Source organism: Penicillium maclennaniae, assembly GCF_028827695.1.
Source record: "Penicillium maclennaniae strain IBT 15551 chromosome Unknown utg000002l:1.0-2354659.0:1.0-2356205.0, whole genome shotgun sequence".
Taxonomy (NCBI): Eukaryota; Fungi; Ascomycota; class Eurotiomycetes; order Eurotiales; family Aspergillaceae; genus Penicillium; species Penicillium maclennaniae.
In genome coordinates this window covers 304,585-319,602 of record NW_026623214.1, presented here as the reverse complement: position 1 = coordinate 319,602, position 15,018 = coordinate 304,585, and the positions used below count along the sequence as shown (strand labels likewise).

The 15,018-nt window shown below is 46.6% G+C and overlaps 5 protein-coding genes across 5 annotated transcripts; 1 reads left to right on the top strand and 4 right to left on the bottom strand.

The window, feature by feature from the left end:
• Positions 1 to 342: 342 nt before the first annotated feature.
• N7477_001353 (zinc-dependent alcohol dehydrogenase) lies at positions 343 to 1,914 on the bottom strand (the record flags this gene model as incomplete). Its single annotated transcript, XM_056963016.1, has 5 exons — positions 343 to 621; positions 674 to 1,254; positions 1,320 to 1,547; positions 1,621 to 1,716; positions 1,803 to 1,914. The coding sequence occupies 5 exons, from the start codon at positions 1,912 to 1,914 to the stop codon at positions 343 to 345; spliced, it is 1,296 nt and encodes a 431-aa protein (XP_056825935.1).
• A 2,165-nt stretch (positions 1,915 to 4,079) lies between these two features.
• Positions 4,080 to 4,619, bottom strand: N7477_001352 (Rho-GDP dissociation inhibitor; the record flags this gene model as incomplete). Its single annotated transcript, XM_056963015.1, has 3 exons — positions 4,080 to 4,207; positions 4,265 to 4,313; positions 4,365 to 4,619. 3 exons carry the CDS (start codon positions 4,617 to 4,619, stop codon positions 4,080 to 4,082), a joined length of 432 nt encoding a protein of 143 aa, XP_056825934.1.
• Positions 4,620 to 5,215: 596 nt separating this feature from the next.
• On the bottom strand, positions 5,216 to 7,510 carry N7477_001351 (acyclic terpene utilization AtuA family protein; the record flags this gene model as incomplete). The annotated part of the gene is made up of 7 exons (XM_056963014.1): positions 5,216 to 5,715; positions 5,877 to 6,016; positions 6,081 to 6,284; positions 6,380 to 7,017; positions 7,094 to 7,272; positions 7,334 to 7,408; positions 7,468 to 7,510. 7 exons carry the CDS (start codon positions 7,508 to 7,510, stop codon positions 5,216 to 5,218), a joined length of 1,779 nt encoding a protein of 592 aa, XP_056825933.1.
• An 824-nt stretch (positions 7,511 to 8,334) lies between these two features.
• N7477_001350 (CoA-transferase family III) lies at positions 8,335 to 10,130 on the top strand (the record flags this gene model as incomplete). Its single annotated transcript, XM_056963013.1, has 2 exons — positions 8,335 to 9,279; positions 9,321 to 10,130. The coding sequence occupies 2 exons, from the start codon at positions 8,335 to 8,337 to the stop codon at positions 10,128 to 10,130; spliced, it is 1,755 nt and encodes a 584-aa protein (XP_056825932.1).
• A 205-nt stretch (positions 10,131 to 10,335) lies between these two features.
• Positions 10,336 to 12,543, bottom strand: N7477_001349 (fungal specific transcription factor domain-containing protein; the record flags this gene model as incomplete). The annotated part of the gene is made up of 4 exons (XM_056963012.1): positions 10,336 to 10,798; positions 10,856 to 12,059; positions 12,112 to 12,395; positions 12,482 to 12,543. The coding sequence occupies 4 exons, from the start codon at positions 12,541 to 12,543 to the stop codon at positions 10,336 to 10,338; spliced, it is 2,013 nt and encodes a 670-aa protein (XP_056825931.1).
• Between the last annotated feature and the right edge of the window lie 2,475 nt (positions 12,544 to 15,018).

Genomic DNA, 15,018 nt, shown 5'->3' with positions numbered 1-15,018 from the left:
ATACCATGACAAACCTTCTCAGAAGCGAGACATAAGAAGGGAGACCAGATTCATGATGTATAAATGCTATATAGAAATCTTGAATAAGTGTGGAATGGTATCTCATGTGAAGTTATTATTGAATAAGACGAAACTCATACGTGATGTTTCATGGCACGCCACGTCAATTACAGGCAAATATTTCAGATAATTTTCATGTCATCTTTCACTGCCATATGACTTGGACAAGTATAATCTTTTCTCAATTTTGTTGCTTGAGCGGCGACATCAGTTTGATACTTCAAATATTAAAACAACGTGAAACATTAAGATTTTTGGGGAACTTTTCGCCCTGAACGAAGCTCAGAGTACTGTCAACGCAGGAGCACCTGGCGATGGAGGCGCTGAAAACTTTGTCTCGATAAAAACCTTCTGCATACCCGGGTTGCGCTTATTGAACAAGTCATAGACTGTCTCCATGTCCTCGAGCTTATATCTATGAGTGACCATATGCAGGGGGTGGATCTTGTCCTGCTGAATGTATTCCAGGAGCTGCTTCCAGTATTTTTGCACAGGAGCTTGTCCATTGCCAGCGAGATGAATTCCGGTCTCCATCAGGGAACCGATATTGAAATGATTGCACTGTATTGCCTCGTCAGTGGAATTGTCTCGTCGTGGGAAAGGCATCACACACATAACCAGCATATACACCCGTAACACCACAACGCCCGAACCCACGAACAGAGACAATCATCTCGTTCAGTAGCTCGGATGTATCCGTTTCCAAACCGAGTAATCTTTCGAAGTAATGAGCCCATCCTTTCGAGTACTCGCCTGCAGCGCACTCCAGAGCCACATCAGGGCCACGGCCGCCGCACATTTTCTTCAGAGTTGTGGCAACAGACTCGCCCTTAGCGAGATTTGTATACTCAATTGTCTCGAGATTCGGTAAAATCTTCCTGACAAAGTCTAGTCGCCATTTTCCAAGCCCTCCATCAATAAGTATGACCCTCTTAGCACCATTGAAGAAGCTAAATTCAGCTGCCATTTGCCCAATTGGGCCAGCTCCCCAGATTGCGACAGTGTCACCCTCTTCAACCCCAGTGTCAACAACAGCGTTCCAAGATGTTCCCAGCACGTCAGAAAGATAAAGGCCCTTTTCATCCGGAACGTCGTCAGGCAGATGAAGGAGGTTTACGTCACCGTATGGGACGCGAACAAATTCCGCTTGACCACCGGCAAAGCCTCCAGTGAAGTGGGAGTATCCAAACATGCCTAAGACAAGCTTTAGCATAGTACACCCATTACCATCAATATAACCGATTAGAGAAGAGACATACCAGCTGTGCGACGCCCATATAGCTGACATGCAGCTTCGCTCGAATTTGTCCTCTCACACATTGAGGACAATTTCTTCTTGCAATAATAACAATCCCCACAGGCAATTTGAAAGGACGCCACGACGCGATCACCTACTTTAACTTTCTTTACCGCTGGCCCCACGCTTGCGACCACACCGCAGAACTCGTGACCAAGAATATCACCTTTCTGAAGATCTGGGATAGCCTCTAGAAATTGAGAAAGACACCGCATTAGCAGATCCGCGAAGATCTAATGCGATGTTAAATAATCATGACATACCATGGAATAGGTGCAAGTCACTCCCACAAATGGTGCTGCCCGTCACTTTAAGGATGACATCGCCTTCATCGATGATCTTAGGGCGAGCCGTCTCCACTAATTATTCATGTATGAGCAGCAATCTTCAATAATCTTGAGACGGTCAAAGTGAAGTAAAGGTCGTGGGTTGCAGCTTTACTGACCAACTTTCACCGAATTCTTTGCTTGCCAGGTTAAGGCTTTCATTGTGTGGCTTAAGTCTCCGTATCCCCGAGCCTCATAGTTACTGACATCTGTGGTGATCGAGGCAGACATACTTTGTTTTTTCAATGTAATGTTTTATCTTCGTTTTGGTACTTGATTTTCAGCGGGATTCGTTCTTGACAGAATTGAAAGTGGAAGGATATATACCGCTCATCAGGCAGCGACGTATCTCTGGGCTTTCTTGACATCATGCTTTTGTCCCGGGGTCTCCGTATTTACATCACCATGATCGTATCTCGGCCAAGCCGGTGAAACAAAGCCGTGAGTCGAGATTACGAATCTCATGCTGGCGTCATTCACGTCGCAAGCCACTCAGATGTAAGTGAAATGCTTCGCCTTTTGCGTGGTTTTGGACTGGTGGGGCCCCCATGACTAACGTAATTCACAAGCCATACGCCGCCCCCGAATACCATAGTAATTGCGATAAATTACATCTTTGAAAATCACCACCCTAGATAATTATTTAGAGGCCTCGATATAACATTCTAATCGAATCCACTTACCTTGAAGTAATTTTTCTATATTAAGAAACATCACCTTAAGTTAAAAGCTCGCTACTGACACCGCTAGTATAATTTCCGGTTTTTTCGGTAATTTACGGTAAAGCGGCGTAAAATTTGATCGTTCCTTATAAGATTGATTTGGCTTACTATGATACCGATATTACAGCTGTATAGATTTAAGTCAGTCCTGAATAATTAATGGTCTTTGAGATATAGATACGTGATTTATCGCAATTACTATAGTGTTTGGGTGGCGGATGGCTTATGATGGCGGATGGCTTGTGGATTACGTTACCATACTTTGAATTCATAGGTGTGACTAGACTTATGAAGGCCCATGGGACTGAAACACCTCCTGCTATTCCGGTAAGCTCACTTGTGGTTGACTTTCAATAACGTTAGTACCAAAGATGTTTTCAAAGGTGGGTGCGTAGAGATTTACTTGTATTAATCCTTCTGGTAATACCCAATCAGATGCAATTTGATCACTCTGTGTACAATCGAAAGCAACTTGAAGAAGCACGAATGGGTGACGAGGTCCAAGAGCGGACAAATTGCATGTTGATAAATAGGGTTCGGGAAAGATCGGACAGCTTTCGGTAGTGATATTTGCTCCGAGATACTCGATACGAAGCTAAGTGCTTCAATCTTTTCGGTATCACTCTTTTGACACACTAGAGCGGGTCTAGGAATAAAAGGCTGCCTTTTCGTTTCATTTTCTTTGCAATCACTCTGCAAATCTGACAAATATGGTTCAACATTCGCTTACGGCACAAATCGCAATACGGGTGGTTGCTGCAACCGCATCCGCAACTGTAATTTTGCAGCTTCGATTTTCACTTCCACTTTTCTGCCCGTAACGGTAGTACGAGTGCTAACTCACTCATCGTGATCGGCTCCCCTCGAACTGATTGTATCTGAAATGTTTGTAACATACCAAGCCGCATGATCATTCTTAGCGTTCACCAACAATTCTTGATAGGTTTCAATACCTGAAGCATAGCCCGTTCATCGTAAGCATCGCTGAAATAATCTAGTTCTTTGTCGGGAATTATGAAGACCAAATAAGTCTATAATAAAATTGTGGGGGAGAGAAATAAGGTTCAGCAGTCGAAATTTCGCAGGCTTGGTTTGGAGTAATGGGAAACCTCTCACTCTGCGTAGCTGCCAAGGGTAATTATTGTATGTAGCTAGACTCACAAGCGGAATTTGATCTGTGCCAAGGTTCATATTGGCTATGAAGACTCAGCACAGTATTGGCCACATTACAGCAATAAGTGCACCATTTTGACTAGGCTAGCCTGGTAGTATTCATAGACACCGTGATTTAAAGGTCCTCAGATGGCTACTTTCACCGAAGTGAAAGATCCTGTCTACGGAATCTATAGTGTGCCCATCTTCCTCACGCCGTTAACGCGACGCCAAAGCGGCGCTCGCCCAATCCTCACCCGATCAACCGTCATAGGTAGTACGCCGGCGAGTTTGTTTCTTTCTTAATCTTTCATCTTACATTGCGGTCATATATGACGCTTGCAATTTCCACTAATTGATGAGACATCCCAGTTTAGCACCTTCTATTACATCTTGCCACGACCCAATCGTACCTAATTCATCACAAACAGAAGTACCATCAACTTGTCAATATGAACCATCAACAATGCATCTCTTGGTCAGCTCACCTTCACTATCGTGAATAACATAAGTGATGCTCCTTTACCAGTCTTCTGTGACTTCGTAAGCCCACTGGACGTCAAGATAGTTGTTTCTTCCGTCCGCAAATGAAGAAGTCACATCATATCTTCCGAAAACCCCCATACCAGAAGGAGCTTCTTCACCACCAACTAGTAGACAGGTATTAGTTCCATTGGAGGTCAGAACTAACATTTTTGATCACTCACATGTCACTTCAAAGTCGGGCTGGCCTTCTAAGACAGGTGCGTAAGAGCCCTGTTGGCCTTGTCAGTCGCGTCCCAGCTAGACAATACCTTTGCTACTCACCATCAAAGTGTCGCTTTTTTCGATCAACACACCCCGACGCTTCTTTTCCTCCAGATATTTCAGGCCAGTGATAACATCGAATCGCACTCTAAAGACAATTTTCATTTGGTAGATGGCACCCTCCTTGATCTTGATGGGGTGTTCTGATAGCTTCTTGCGCGAGTCTGGAGTAGACACATCAAGAGTGATATCTTCGCGCCCCTCAATCTCAAGGACGATAGCTGAGATGACGACGTTCCTTTTGTCGACTGCCATCTTTATTCGTTCAGGTGAAGAGGGGACAAGTAGTGAATTTTGATAGTGAATTTTGCCGAAGGTTGAATCGTTGAAAGCTCATTTGGTGTGGCTCTAGTAGTTAGGCGGTGTATCCTTGGTGGAGCACTTTGCCATCTTGCGTGGAGAGTCATGTGACCGTATCTGCTAGGCGGTGTAGTTTCAGCCAAACCTGTAGGATCCACTTCGATTCTCCTAACATCGACCCATGAGCATCCCGCGCTATTTGCAGCTATGCGATATCCGATATCCAGCCTGTGTTACCACAATGCTTCATAAAGATAGAACTTTTAATTTGGCATATAGCCTGCTTTTTGTGCTAGAACAAATTCCTCGAAAAGATCTTCAAACTGAGCAACATGAGAATCAGCAATAACAGACACAGCGTTGTCGACAAGTTGCCGGACACCGTCCAAATAGACTGACCCTACCTACCAAGGGGGCCAGTAGATTGTCAGCTGTGACTACATTCATAGATCGTGAAAGAATCTGTGTAGTAGATAAGCAGGTGTAACCCAGACTTATCATGGATTCAACTCTTTGCACAGGGGGCGGTTAATATTGATTCGTATTTTGGACTACTGAGAAGGCTTGACATTCAACTCCTTCAAAATCTCAACAGGGACATCAACAAATTTATCCCGGACATAATCCAAGAAGCCCTTCCCAAAACCATCGAGGCGGCTAGAACTGCTCACACCACGGCCCAAAATCCCGTAAATAACAAAGTGCACTGCCTGGATATGAGGAAACTCAACCCGCTCGATGAAGAAGCTCTCATGCCAGACTTTACCAAGGAGCTGGCGCATACAGTCTCTGGTCATGTAATTTCGAAGCCAGGGCCAGTGGTCAGGATTATTGGGGAAGAAACCCACGTTAAGATTCCCTCCCTTGTCACCCGACCGACCTAGAGCGATATCCCCCAGCCGTACTTTTTTAGTGTCACCGGAGAATTTCTGGGAATCTTCTGGGTCATAGTTGCGCCGGACGCCGAATTCTTCGTATCGGGGTGGGTGTCCGGTTCGGAACGAGGAGATCTTATCAAGTTCGTCGATGAAGTTGATTGTCTCATTGATCTCTGATTGTTTGATCATTGCAGGATAGTAGGCAAGGAATGGCCGGGAATGGCAGTTCGCATATCCAACGACGCGTGGAAACCTTTGGTACAAAACCCGTTGTAAGTCTTCGTTATCTCTTGGAGGATAAAGGATGTAGGAATGCAATGAATTTCGCGCATACCAGAGAAATGTTTCAATGAGATGTTTCCCATTGCTTTTGCCACGGCAGCTACTGCCCCTTCATTTCGAGAAGTAATGAAAACTCGGAGATAGGTAGTGCTTTCTAGCTGAGAGCTCGGGTTTTGAGCGGGGACTCCAACTCTAATTTGTGTCAACATTTCGCTTAGGTCTATTTAAATAATTTCAAATGTGCTCAGCTGCTTACCTTTGGAACTCCAATGTTTCCAGATCGTCCATGGTCTCTGCTGGAATAAAGTGCCTGAGTTGCCTTTCTAGAAGATCCCACTTCGTGGAAGTACCATATCCAGTCGCATTGAGAAGAAGCTGGGCTTCATATCCTCCTTGATAGAAGACCGCACACTTTGTAGTTGACGGCGGTGGTGATCCTCTAATGCCGGATACGGATACGCTGTAGATTTACTTAGTCAGTCCAATTGGCCTAGCACGGAGGAAATTTCTGAAAAGCTTGCAAAGGACCAGATCTTCCCTTCAGAAATCACCTACCGATCTTCTCCCGCTTGTTCCACACGCGCGTCAGCGATATGGGCGCTAACGTCGCTGTTGAGGTACACGTCACCCTGCAACTCGTACAAGAATTGACAGCGAATGGTATCCACGTTGATAAATCCATCTGTCCCTGGATGTTTAGCTATCACACATGTGCCATCGGAAGCGATCTCAGCGATTGGAAAGCCGGGGGCAACAAGCTTGTCCAGGTCATATTTATCGAAGCCCGCAAAATTGCCCCCAGTCGCATAAGCTGAGCATTCAATGAGATGCCCTGCGATCAAAGATCCTGCGAGTTCATCATAATTCATTTCAGACCAGTTATGCCAGAACCAAGCGGCAGCAATAACGGGGCTGGCATCAGCCACGCGGCCACAGATGATAATGTCAGCTCCTCGTCGTAGACCATCGACAATCCCTCGAGCTCCGAGATATGCATGTGCAGAGACCATGGGGACAGGGTCTCCACCATTATTGAGAAACGCATAAGTGAGCTCCGCTGGCATCGTGGCGGTGTTGTTGGAATCGAAGTGGCGCAGTTCCTCTTTTGTGGTGGGCATATTGGGACCAAGAGTTGGATATAGATCATCGCCGGAGAGATACGCAACGCGAATATTGAGCTTCTTTTCTGAGATCTGATCGACTTAGAGATTCAGTCAGTGGAAATTGGGTTGTCATCGAATGTCGATCAAGAAAGGACCATTCACTGACCAATCCCTCCACCTTGAACGCAAGGGCCTTGGGATCCAGAGCACCGCCATTAATCACCACTCTGATGCCCTTTTGTGCAATAACATCGATCGTTTGTCGAAGGCCATCCCAGGCAGTAGGCTCATAACCTGGGTGTTTTCCATTCCTCCATGCCTCGGCGTTATTGGCCAGATTGACCTCTAAATGGGTCTTGATCAGCCTTTAGTTCAACATGAGATATAGAGGGCGAATTGAAATTACCGGCAAGATAATCGCCAGTGATGAAATCAACATCGCCCAGGGTAGCCTGGCGGTACATTTCGAACGCTGGATCGCCTGTCATGAAGGTTGAATGAGCATCCCAGAGCCATAGATCGTAAGTTTTCGCTACATACCATGATAGCCGGAGCAGTTGGCGACTTTCACAGGTCGTGTCATTATGGGGCGTGGCATTTTTATGATGGAGAGTCCGATTGCGGTTTGAAGTAGGATATAAAAAATCCAATGATGAGTATAACAGCTGGATTGGTAAAGTAATATCCTTGAAAAAGCCTTGGAAACTGCCCAGATAATGTCCAAAACAAATTGCATGAGCTAACTTAGTCTTATACGTTTATATGTACACGATTCGGATCGAAGAATCCCGTGGGCAGGGACCACGGACGTCTTTCCAAGCGGGGTCGTGGCGCTTCAATGTGGCTCTCCACCCGAGAAATCCGCCGAGGTTGGCTAAACTACTTTAGCGTGAGATCAGAAGGCTCTATGACGATGACCCGAATAAACTCGTCAAGCAACTCAAGAGATAGAATGAAACGATAGGAAATAAAGAGAAGAAGTTCTAAGGTTATGAGAAAGACTGAGACTGAGCTTGGTATCACGTGAGACAGAAATTTCAGCAAAGCTTGCCTTAGAAGGATAAAAACTCGTAAGCATTAATACTTTCCGTGCTAGCTGATTGATCGGGTTTCTCGGATGCCCAATTCATCAGACCGAGGCGTAAGCAAGGCTTATTTTGAGGTCTCTGCGTGGGGAAATCGGGAGGTGAACAGGTGAATCCGTGGCCCACGGAAAAGTTGGCTCCACGGGCCGTGGGGGCCAAAAGTGAATGAAGATCCCAATTGTAAACATTCCTCTTCTTGAGTTCTTTTCATCCGCACCTTGGAATCTTGGTTGGTCCGAGATATACATTTAACACGAGGATCTGATCCACATTCTTGCTCTCGCTCGCGCTCTCGCCCCAGTCGCAATCCGTTCGGTTCACCATGTCCGTTCCCCACGAAACGATTCCCGGCACAGATGTGTACGGCCCAGGCACATTTGTCGACAAAGAAGTTCTACCGGTACCTGAAGACGCCAAACGAGTCTTTGAGTTCCTCGCCTCGCAAACACCTGGTTTTACCAAAAACAAGGCCGCATGGGACACAGTTCATTTCGAAGGACAAGCCAAGCCCATGATCCCCGGCCCTATCAAGTCCGGAGTGACAGCATCGGCTCTTCATGGCATGGCTGGTCTAGTCGCCAACGAGCTGCTCGAGCTTCGTGATGGAAAGCCCGCCACGGAGAGCAGTGTCACGGTAGATACTGACCACGCCGGAATTTGGCTGGGCTCGGTGTTCACCACGTATATCAAAGGCAAAGACATGTCTGAATGGGCACGATCGGGAAAGATGGAGTCCTTGTTTCCCACGGATTATGAGCATGGCGTCTTCCACGGTATCGCGGGCCGGACCACAGCGATCTACCAGACAAAAGATCCCAAAGTTTGGTATCAGTTGCATGGCTCATTAGATGCCAAGAGAACTCTTGAATCCATGGGAATTGACACGAGTGTGACTTTCGAAAAGCCGAGCCAGTATTATGACTATATCCAATGGCATATCATTCAGTGGAGTCCGGACGAGCTGGAGATGCACAACGTGCGCCATGGCTTGTGTGGAAGTATTTGCTACTCGCCAGAAGGGTGGAGAAAGACGGAGATGGGAAAGAGACTGAACAGCCACCCCTTGGTCAATGTCGCCGAGCAGACATATACCAAATCGACACCTGCGGTACCTCTTGCTAAGAATACGTCTGACTGTCGGCCTCTTGCTGGCATCAAAGTCTTGGAGATGGTTCGAATTATTGCCGGTCCGCAGATCGGCGTTTCGCTGGCCTCTTACGGAGCCGATGTCATTCGTGTGAACTGCAGCAGACTGGTCGACCTGAATGTAAGTTGCACCCTGCCCGGTCTACTACATGATTATATCAGATGTCTGACTCTGCACCGATCCAGGTCCTGCAGCTCGTCTTGAATGCAGGAAAGCGCACTATTGATCTTGACATAACTAAGCCGGAAGATATGGCTCGTCTTCACGAGCTTCTTGCCGATGTCGATATCTTTATCCAGGGATTCCGAATGGAATCTTTGAAAAGAAAGGGCCTCGGCCTACACGACCTTCTGGAAATGGCTGCCAAGAGAAACAAGGGAATAATCTATGTGGACGAAAACGCTTACGGACCGGATGGACCTTTCCATACACGCCCTGGCTGGCAGCAGATTGGAGATGCTGCATCTGGTAGTTCCTATGTCATGGGTAGATCCCAGGGACTTCCAGAAGGAAAGAGTGTGTTGCCACCTCTCCCGGTTTCCGACATGATTACTGGCATTGTTGGCGCGTTGGCAGCCATGATGGCTGTACGCGACCGCGCGATAAAGGGTGGCTCATACCATGTGACTAGTTCCCTCGTTGCTGCGGACACTATTTCGCTACAGCAAGAGATTGGATTGTACCCGCTGCATGTAGTTGAAGACACTGCCAAGCGTCTTGCTTTCCCAGACACTACCCCGGATCAGTATGTCTCGGAGGTTCTGGTCTCGGTCGTAAATGGATGGAAAAAAGCGCTCCCTGGTTATTTGGACGAAGATTCAAAATTCATGATGACCTTTGAAGGGGGATTCTGGGGACGTCAATCAATACTGAAGCCAGTTGCCCGACTTGGCGATGAGAAATCAACAGCGAAGTGGACAACGCCTCCTGTGCCACACTGCTATCATGATCGCTCAACGACCTGGCTGTAAATATACAAGCCATGCGAGATGCAGGGCGACGTGAGTCGCCAGGGCTAGACCAATGGAAATTTGTGTTGATAGAGATATCTAGTCGTGACGTGAATGGAAGAAGTTTGCTTATCATTTCCTAGACATTTCCGAGACCTTGATGGGAACGTCGTCGTTGAGAGAATTATTCAGATGATGTAAAGACCTTTCATGGAGATTTGTTCCTTCATCCTCTGTTCGTTTCGGGAGAGACAGGCAGGCCAATAAAAATATCCTGCCAATTCCAAAATGGAGGAATTGACCATTGCGTGTTAACAGCATCCGGATCAATGTCAGTGAGAAGGTCAACTTCGTTGTGCAAAATGGTATTATCACCGTGGTCAGTAGGCAATTGCTGTTCAGACAGCCCGGTATCTGGGCTAGAGACATTTCTATGGACACCAGTAGCCGATCTGAGACCATCGCTCCGTGTTTGGTGGATGGCGCGCCTGGCAGAGCTCTCTAGATCGGAACACACGCTCAGAATAAAATCGACAAACGTGCCTGGTTCTCCGGATGAAACATCTTTGAGGAATGATGTGACTTCATGAGCCATGGAAAGATCATGATTGGAATTGTGATGGGTAGAATTGAGGCGTATTTCAGATGTCAATGCCACAGATGCGGTGGCGAAGAAATACAGCACGTTCCTTGTGAGATACATGTTAGCGGACATCTCTGGAAGTAGCCACTCTTTCTTGACTCACCACTTGTAATTCAATCCCAGCAGGCGAACATATGGCAGCAAAGCCAGCGCAGAGCGGGCCGAATCAATACAGCGTAAGCGAAGCGCTACTATCTCCTTGTCAACCTCTGACTGACTGTCACCAGATGCGTTAGCGGAAGAAGTAACCAAAGATAATTGGCGGAGATTTGCGTAGCAACAATGGTATGCAAGGTTCAGTCGAAAGAGATGTTGCCTAGAATGAAAGGGTTCTGAAGCAAATATATTCTTCGGTCGGAAAAGATCGGGAATTGAGCTTCTCCATAGCAAAAGGGCGTCTTCGCAGGCCTTGGCCGATTTGAAGGCTATCTCTTTGGGTTGCTGGGTAACAGCCACGGTTTGAAGATGACGATATACAAGCCTTTGCACTGTTGCAAACTGAGCCCACGCGCGAAAGAAGTTCATTCTGGTCCCGTTGATGGAGATGATACCTTTACCATCGTGAGGTGACTCGGATGGCAATGGTGTGTTGTAGTCCTCCATGTCCTGAACTGGTGGGCGTCCAACTCGGAGGGAAATATCAGCATCCAGAATGAATGAAATCCAGAATACTCTTCTTCGTTCTTCAATCTCGGCTTTGGTGAAGCCAGAGGTCGTGTTTCTGTGCAGTCCAATGGAGTGCGACAGCCGCATTGCTGATGCTGCGAGCATAAACAGGGCTTGTGCATTAGGAGTCCCCTGAAAGTAAAGAGCCAGCCCTAGTAGTCCTTGTACAGCAAGTAGATCTGCATTACGCAAGAAAAGGTCTACGAGCACGTTCAAGGCGTTTTTGATATGACCCAGTGACTTCTGTAGATCGGTGCTCGCGTCAGATGATGCTTGTGCCCTCTCTCTGTAAGACAATGCGAGCACGACGTTGAGCAAGACCCATGATGAAGGACTCTCATCTGGATTCCAAGAAAAGTGCCTCTCTACCAGGCGCATGAGAGATGTATCGTCGACTAGCGGAATCGTGCGATTGAAGTTATCAAGAAAGAAAGCCACCAGGCTCAGTGTAGCTTCCTTTGATGGTAAGGCCTGAGTTATACGCTGTTCATAAGCATTCTGGAGAATTCGAGGAACCCAGTTCGTCAACGGCCATTGTATAGCACTGCGTCGGGCCGCGTGTACCCAGCCGAGCCTTGGGTGTTTCGCTTCCGATCGGTTTACTTCTTGAGAACAAGGCACACCAAATCCAGAAGACGCTCCTGCATTGCCAAGTTACAATTTGAATGTCATGTTTCATTTCTAGAAACTTACCGAAGAAGCGCATTTTCCCGTCCCGCGCTCGAAGAACATAAGATGGCTGGTCGGAAGTGTCCTGGCCTGCCTGGGAAGCTTCATCATCAGGCGGCTGAGCATACACAAGATTAGTCTCATCTTCACCAGGTTCAGAATTATTAATTTCGGTGTCTCTAAGTGGACCTGTGCCAGGAGACTGAAAGTCCTGAACACTTTGTCGAGGAAATTTTTCTCCCCGGCTCAGCCGCTGCAATTGATCGTCCATGAATTTGACGCGTTGCTCCAGTTCCTCCACATATGCCCTAAGTAAGAACCACTTGGTCTCAGCTTTCTTAAAGAACAATTGTAGAGTCACATAAAAAGAAAGCGAAGTTCAAAATTGACACACCTATTGGTCCGCCTAGATGTTGTCCCACTGTTGTCAAAGCCGCACGGGAGCTTGAATATCATACACGATGAGCAAATCGGCCGTTTTCCATCACATTTGACTTTCTTTCGTCGGCAGGTATTGCATGCCTGAACTGGGTTTAAATCACGACGCACAACGATAATCCTCTGCTGGGTTCTCACTGACCTTAGCCGGACGCGATTTTTCGACACGGGAACATGGTTGTTCCTCCATGTCAAAGTTGTTCTTTTTTCTGATGCAACGAAAGTAATTTGTGCCAAGTCTGAAGGGCTATTAATTATGCGTGGACCGATAAAGGCGGAGGTACGCGGCAAGCCTGGCTTCTTCATAAAATCCCGATTGGTAGGGGCCGCCGGCTTTCAAAAAAGGGAGATTGGTTTCGGAGGACCGTTGCTTGGGACGACGGCCACATTGAATATAGCCAACCGCTGAAAGCGATGGATCGCCCGACAATCGCGTGGATCAACGCGACATCCGCCAGGAGAAGAGACATCACGTGAAGATGTCCGCATCGGATCAGCCAATCAGATGTCCTTTCGAGGGTTCCATTATAATGCCCTCTTCAGTAGAAGTAGGAGTAGTAATCTTAGATATCGTTCTCCTAGAAAAAGCTCGCTTTAAAAACAAGCTGCTATGCGGGGGAAGGCCTCTGCAGTAGCCATCTTTCAAGATATATCTCAGAAGACCAACACAAAGGAGTTAGCAAATGGTCAATGAAACCAGGGTTCCGCTACATATTTTGACAAAAATATGCTCGTCGTGCTCAAACTCATGTCAAACTAGAATAGCCTGTGAGAAATTTTTAAGGTGTGGCAACACTGGGCACAAATTCAGTCCTTAATAACACATCCAGTTTGTGAAGTCATCCCAAGATGATCCGAACGCACTTCAGTTACCTAGATACTACAGCGTTCTGCTTTCAAGCCCTTAAGGACAATTAAAAGCCATTTGGAGATAAAGATATTTCAATATTAATCTCCAGGGCGATTTTGGTAATCGTGAAATTCGGTGTATGACGCCAAATAATCAATTGGTTGGTATTTTAGAACTGCGTGACATAGACGCCATGAGCTAAAGTTGGTTCGCTCGATACTAGTCCGTACGTGTTACGGCATACGTATACAGGGTGGATCGAAATCAGTTTCACCACTTGCACACCGAGATTCTTTCTCGAACCCTCTTTCGAAATACGCTATACCTATTACAGTTAGCCCTCTTCTTGGCAGTATTCCAGTACAATTGTAAATAACAGGACCAAAATAGCTTCCGTCTTAGGCTTGTATGGCCTTCGGGGCTTCTAGGATGTTGAAATTGCAAACAAGGCAAGTTTTGACTGACAGGTCAAAAGGGATGCATAGCTTCTACAACGACAGAATTTCAGTATTTGCATCCTATTAGGCCAAACTCAAGGTTTGGAATGAAAGAAGACCCAGCAACTTCTTATCTCAAGCATCCCTTTCCTGACAACTTTGTAGAAATACTCGCTGAAGTACGTCACTCAGTATTTCTCTTTCTGAACCTTGATATGAATGGGCCTCCATCGTAAAACTCTCAAAGACTTTATAAACCCTAATCAACCAGGATGGATACTCTGACCAAGTTCCCATGTCTTTCACGTATACCCCTGAAGAGATATGTTCAATGCGAACTTGGCAGGGATGACTTTTTAATAATGAAAAGTTCTCTAGGCGACGGTAAATATTGGAATGTGAAGGACCTCATCTTTGATCATCTTTCACTTCCACTTACTCTCAATCAATTGAATCCACTGCAAGATTTCGCCCGCTACATCCTGGCGTAAGCTTTGATTCGAGAACATTGAACCTAGTATAATGTCGTGAAGAGCGTCGTACCTTGTGCCCCAATCCTCTCTCTTATTTGAGCCGGAGAATCGGCGATCGTTTCACTGATATCCATTCCGAGGGCGAAGACGTTTGCCAGACTAGTAAATATTGGAAGTTCAAAAAAGTCAAGTTGCTTTCAAGATTGCTCCGGGTTTTACTTGACATAGGTAAGCAAAAGGATCTCAGTGATGCGCCGCATTCCATCAAATCGTCACCGAGGAATGCATGGCTACCCAACGAGCTTACTGTCTTAGGCAATCCTAGCACATGTTCAAGCGTCATTGGCAATGACCCCTGACCCTTGTTAATGCCAGCGCACGCAATTGCATCTTGCATAGAATCGGATGCGCCACTGATACCCGCTCTGAAGACCATAAGCCAATAATGCTTGGTCGAGTAGATGCAATGACTGTGACCCTCTTACTCCGCTTGCTACTTCCCGCGGAAATGGAGGAAACATTCGACGATCTACGCGTCTGAAAATTCTGTCGACCAAACAAGGTTGCTTGTAAGTTAGAGAGTACAGTTAGATACATTGAGACGGATGGATAATATGCCTGGTTAGTTGGCAGAATTCTCGGGCGCTTCGAAGGGCACATGTGTCGATAGATGATTGTTCAGCCGTGATCGCTTGTGCTTTAATCCGCCTGCAAGTGCGAATCATAGAGGCGG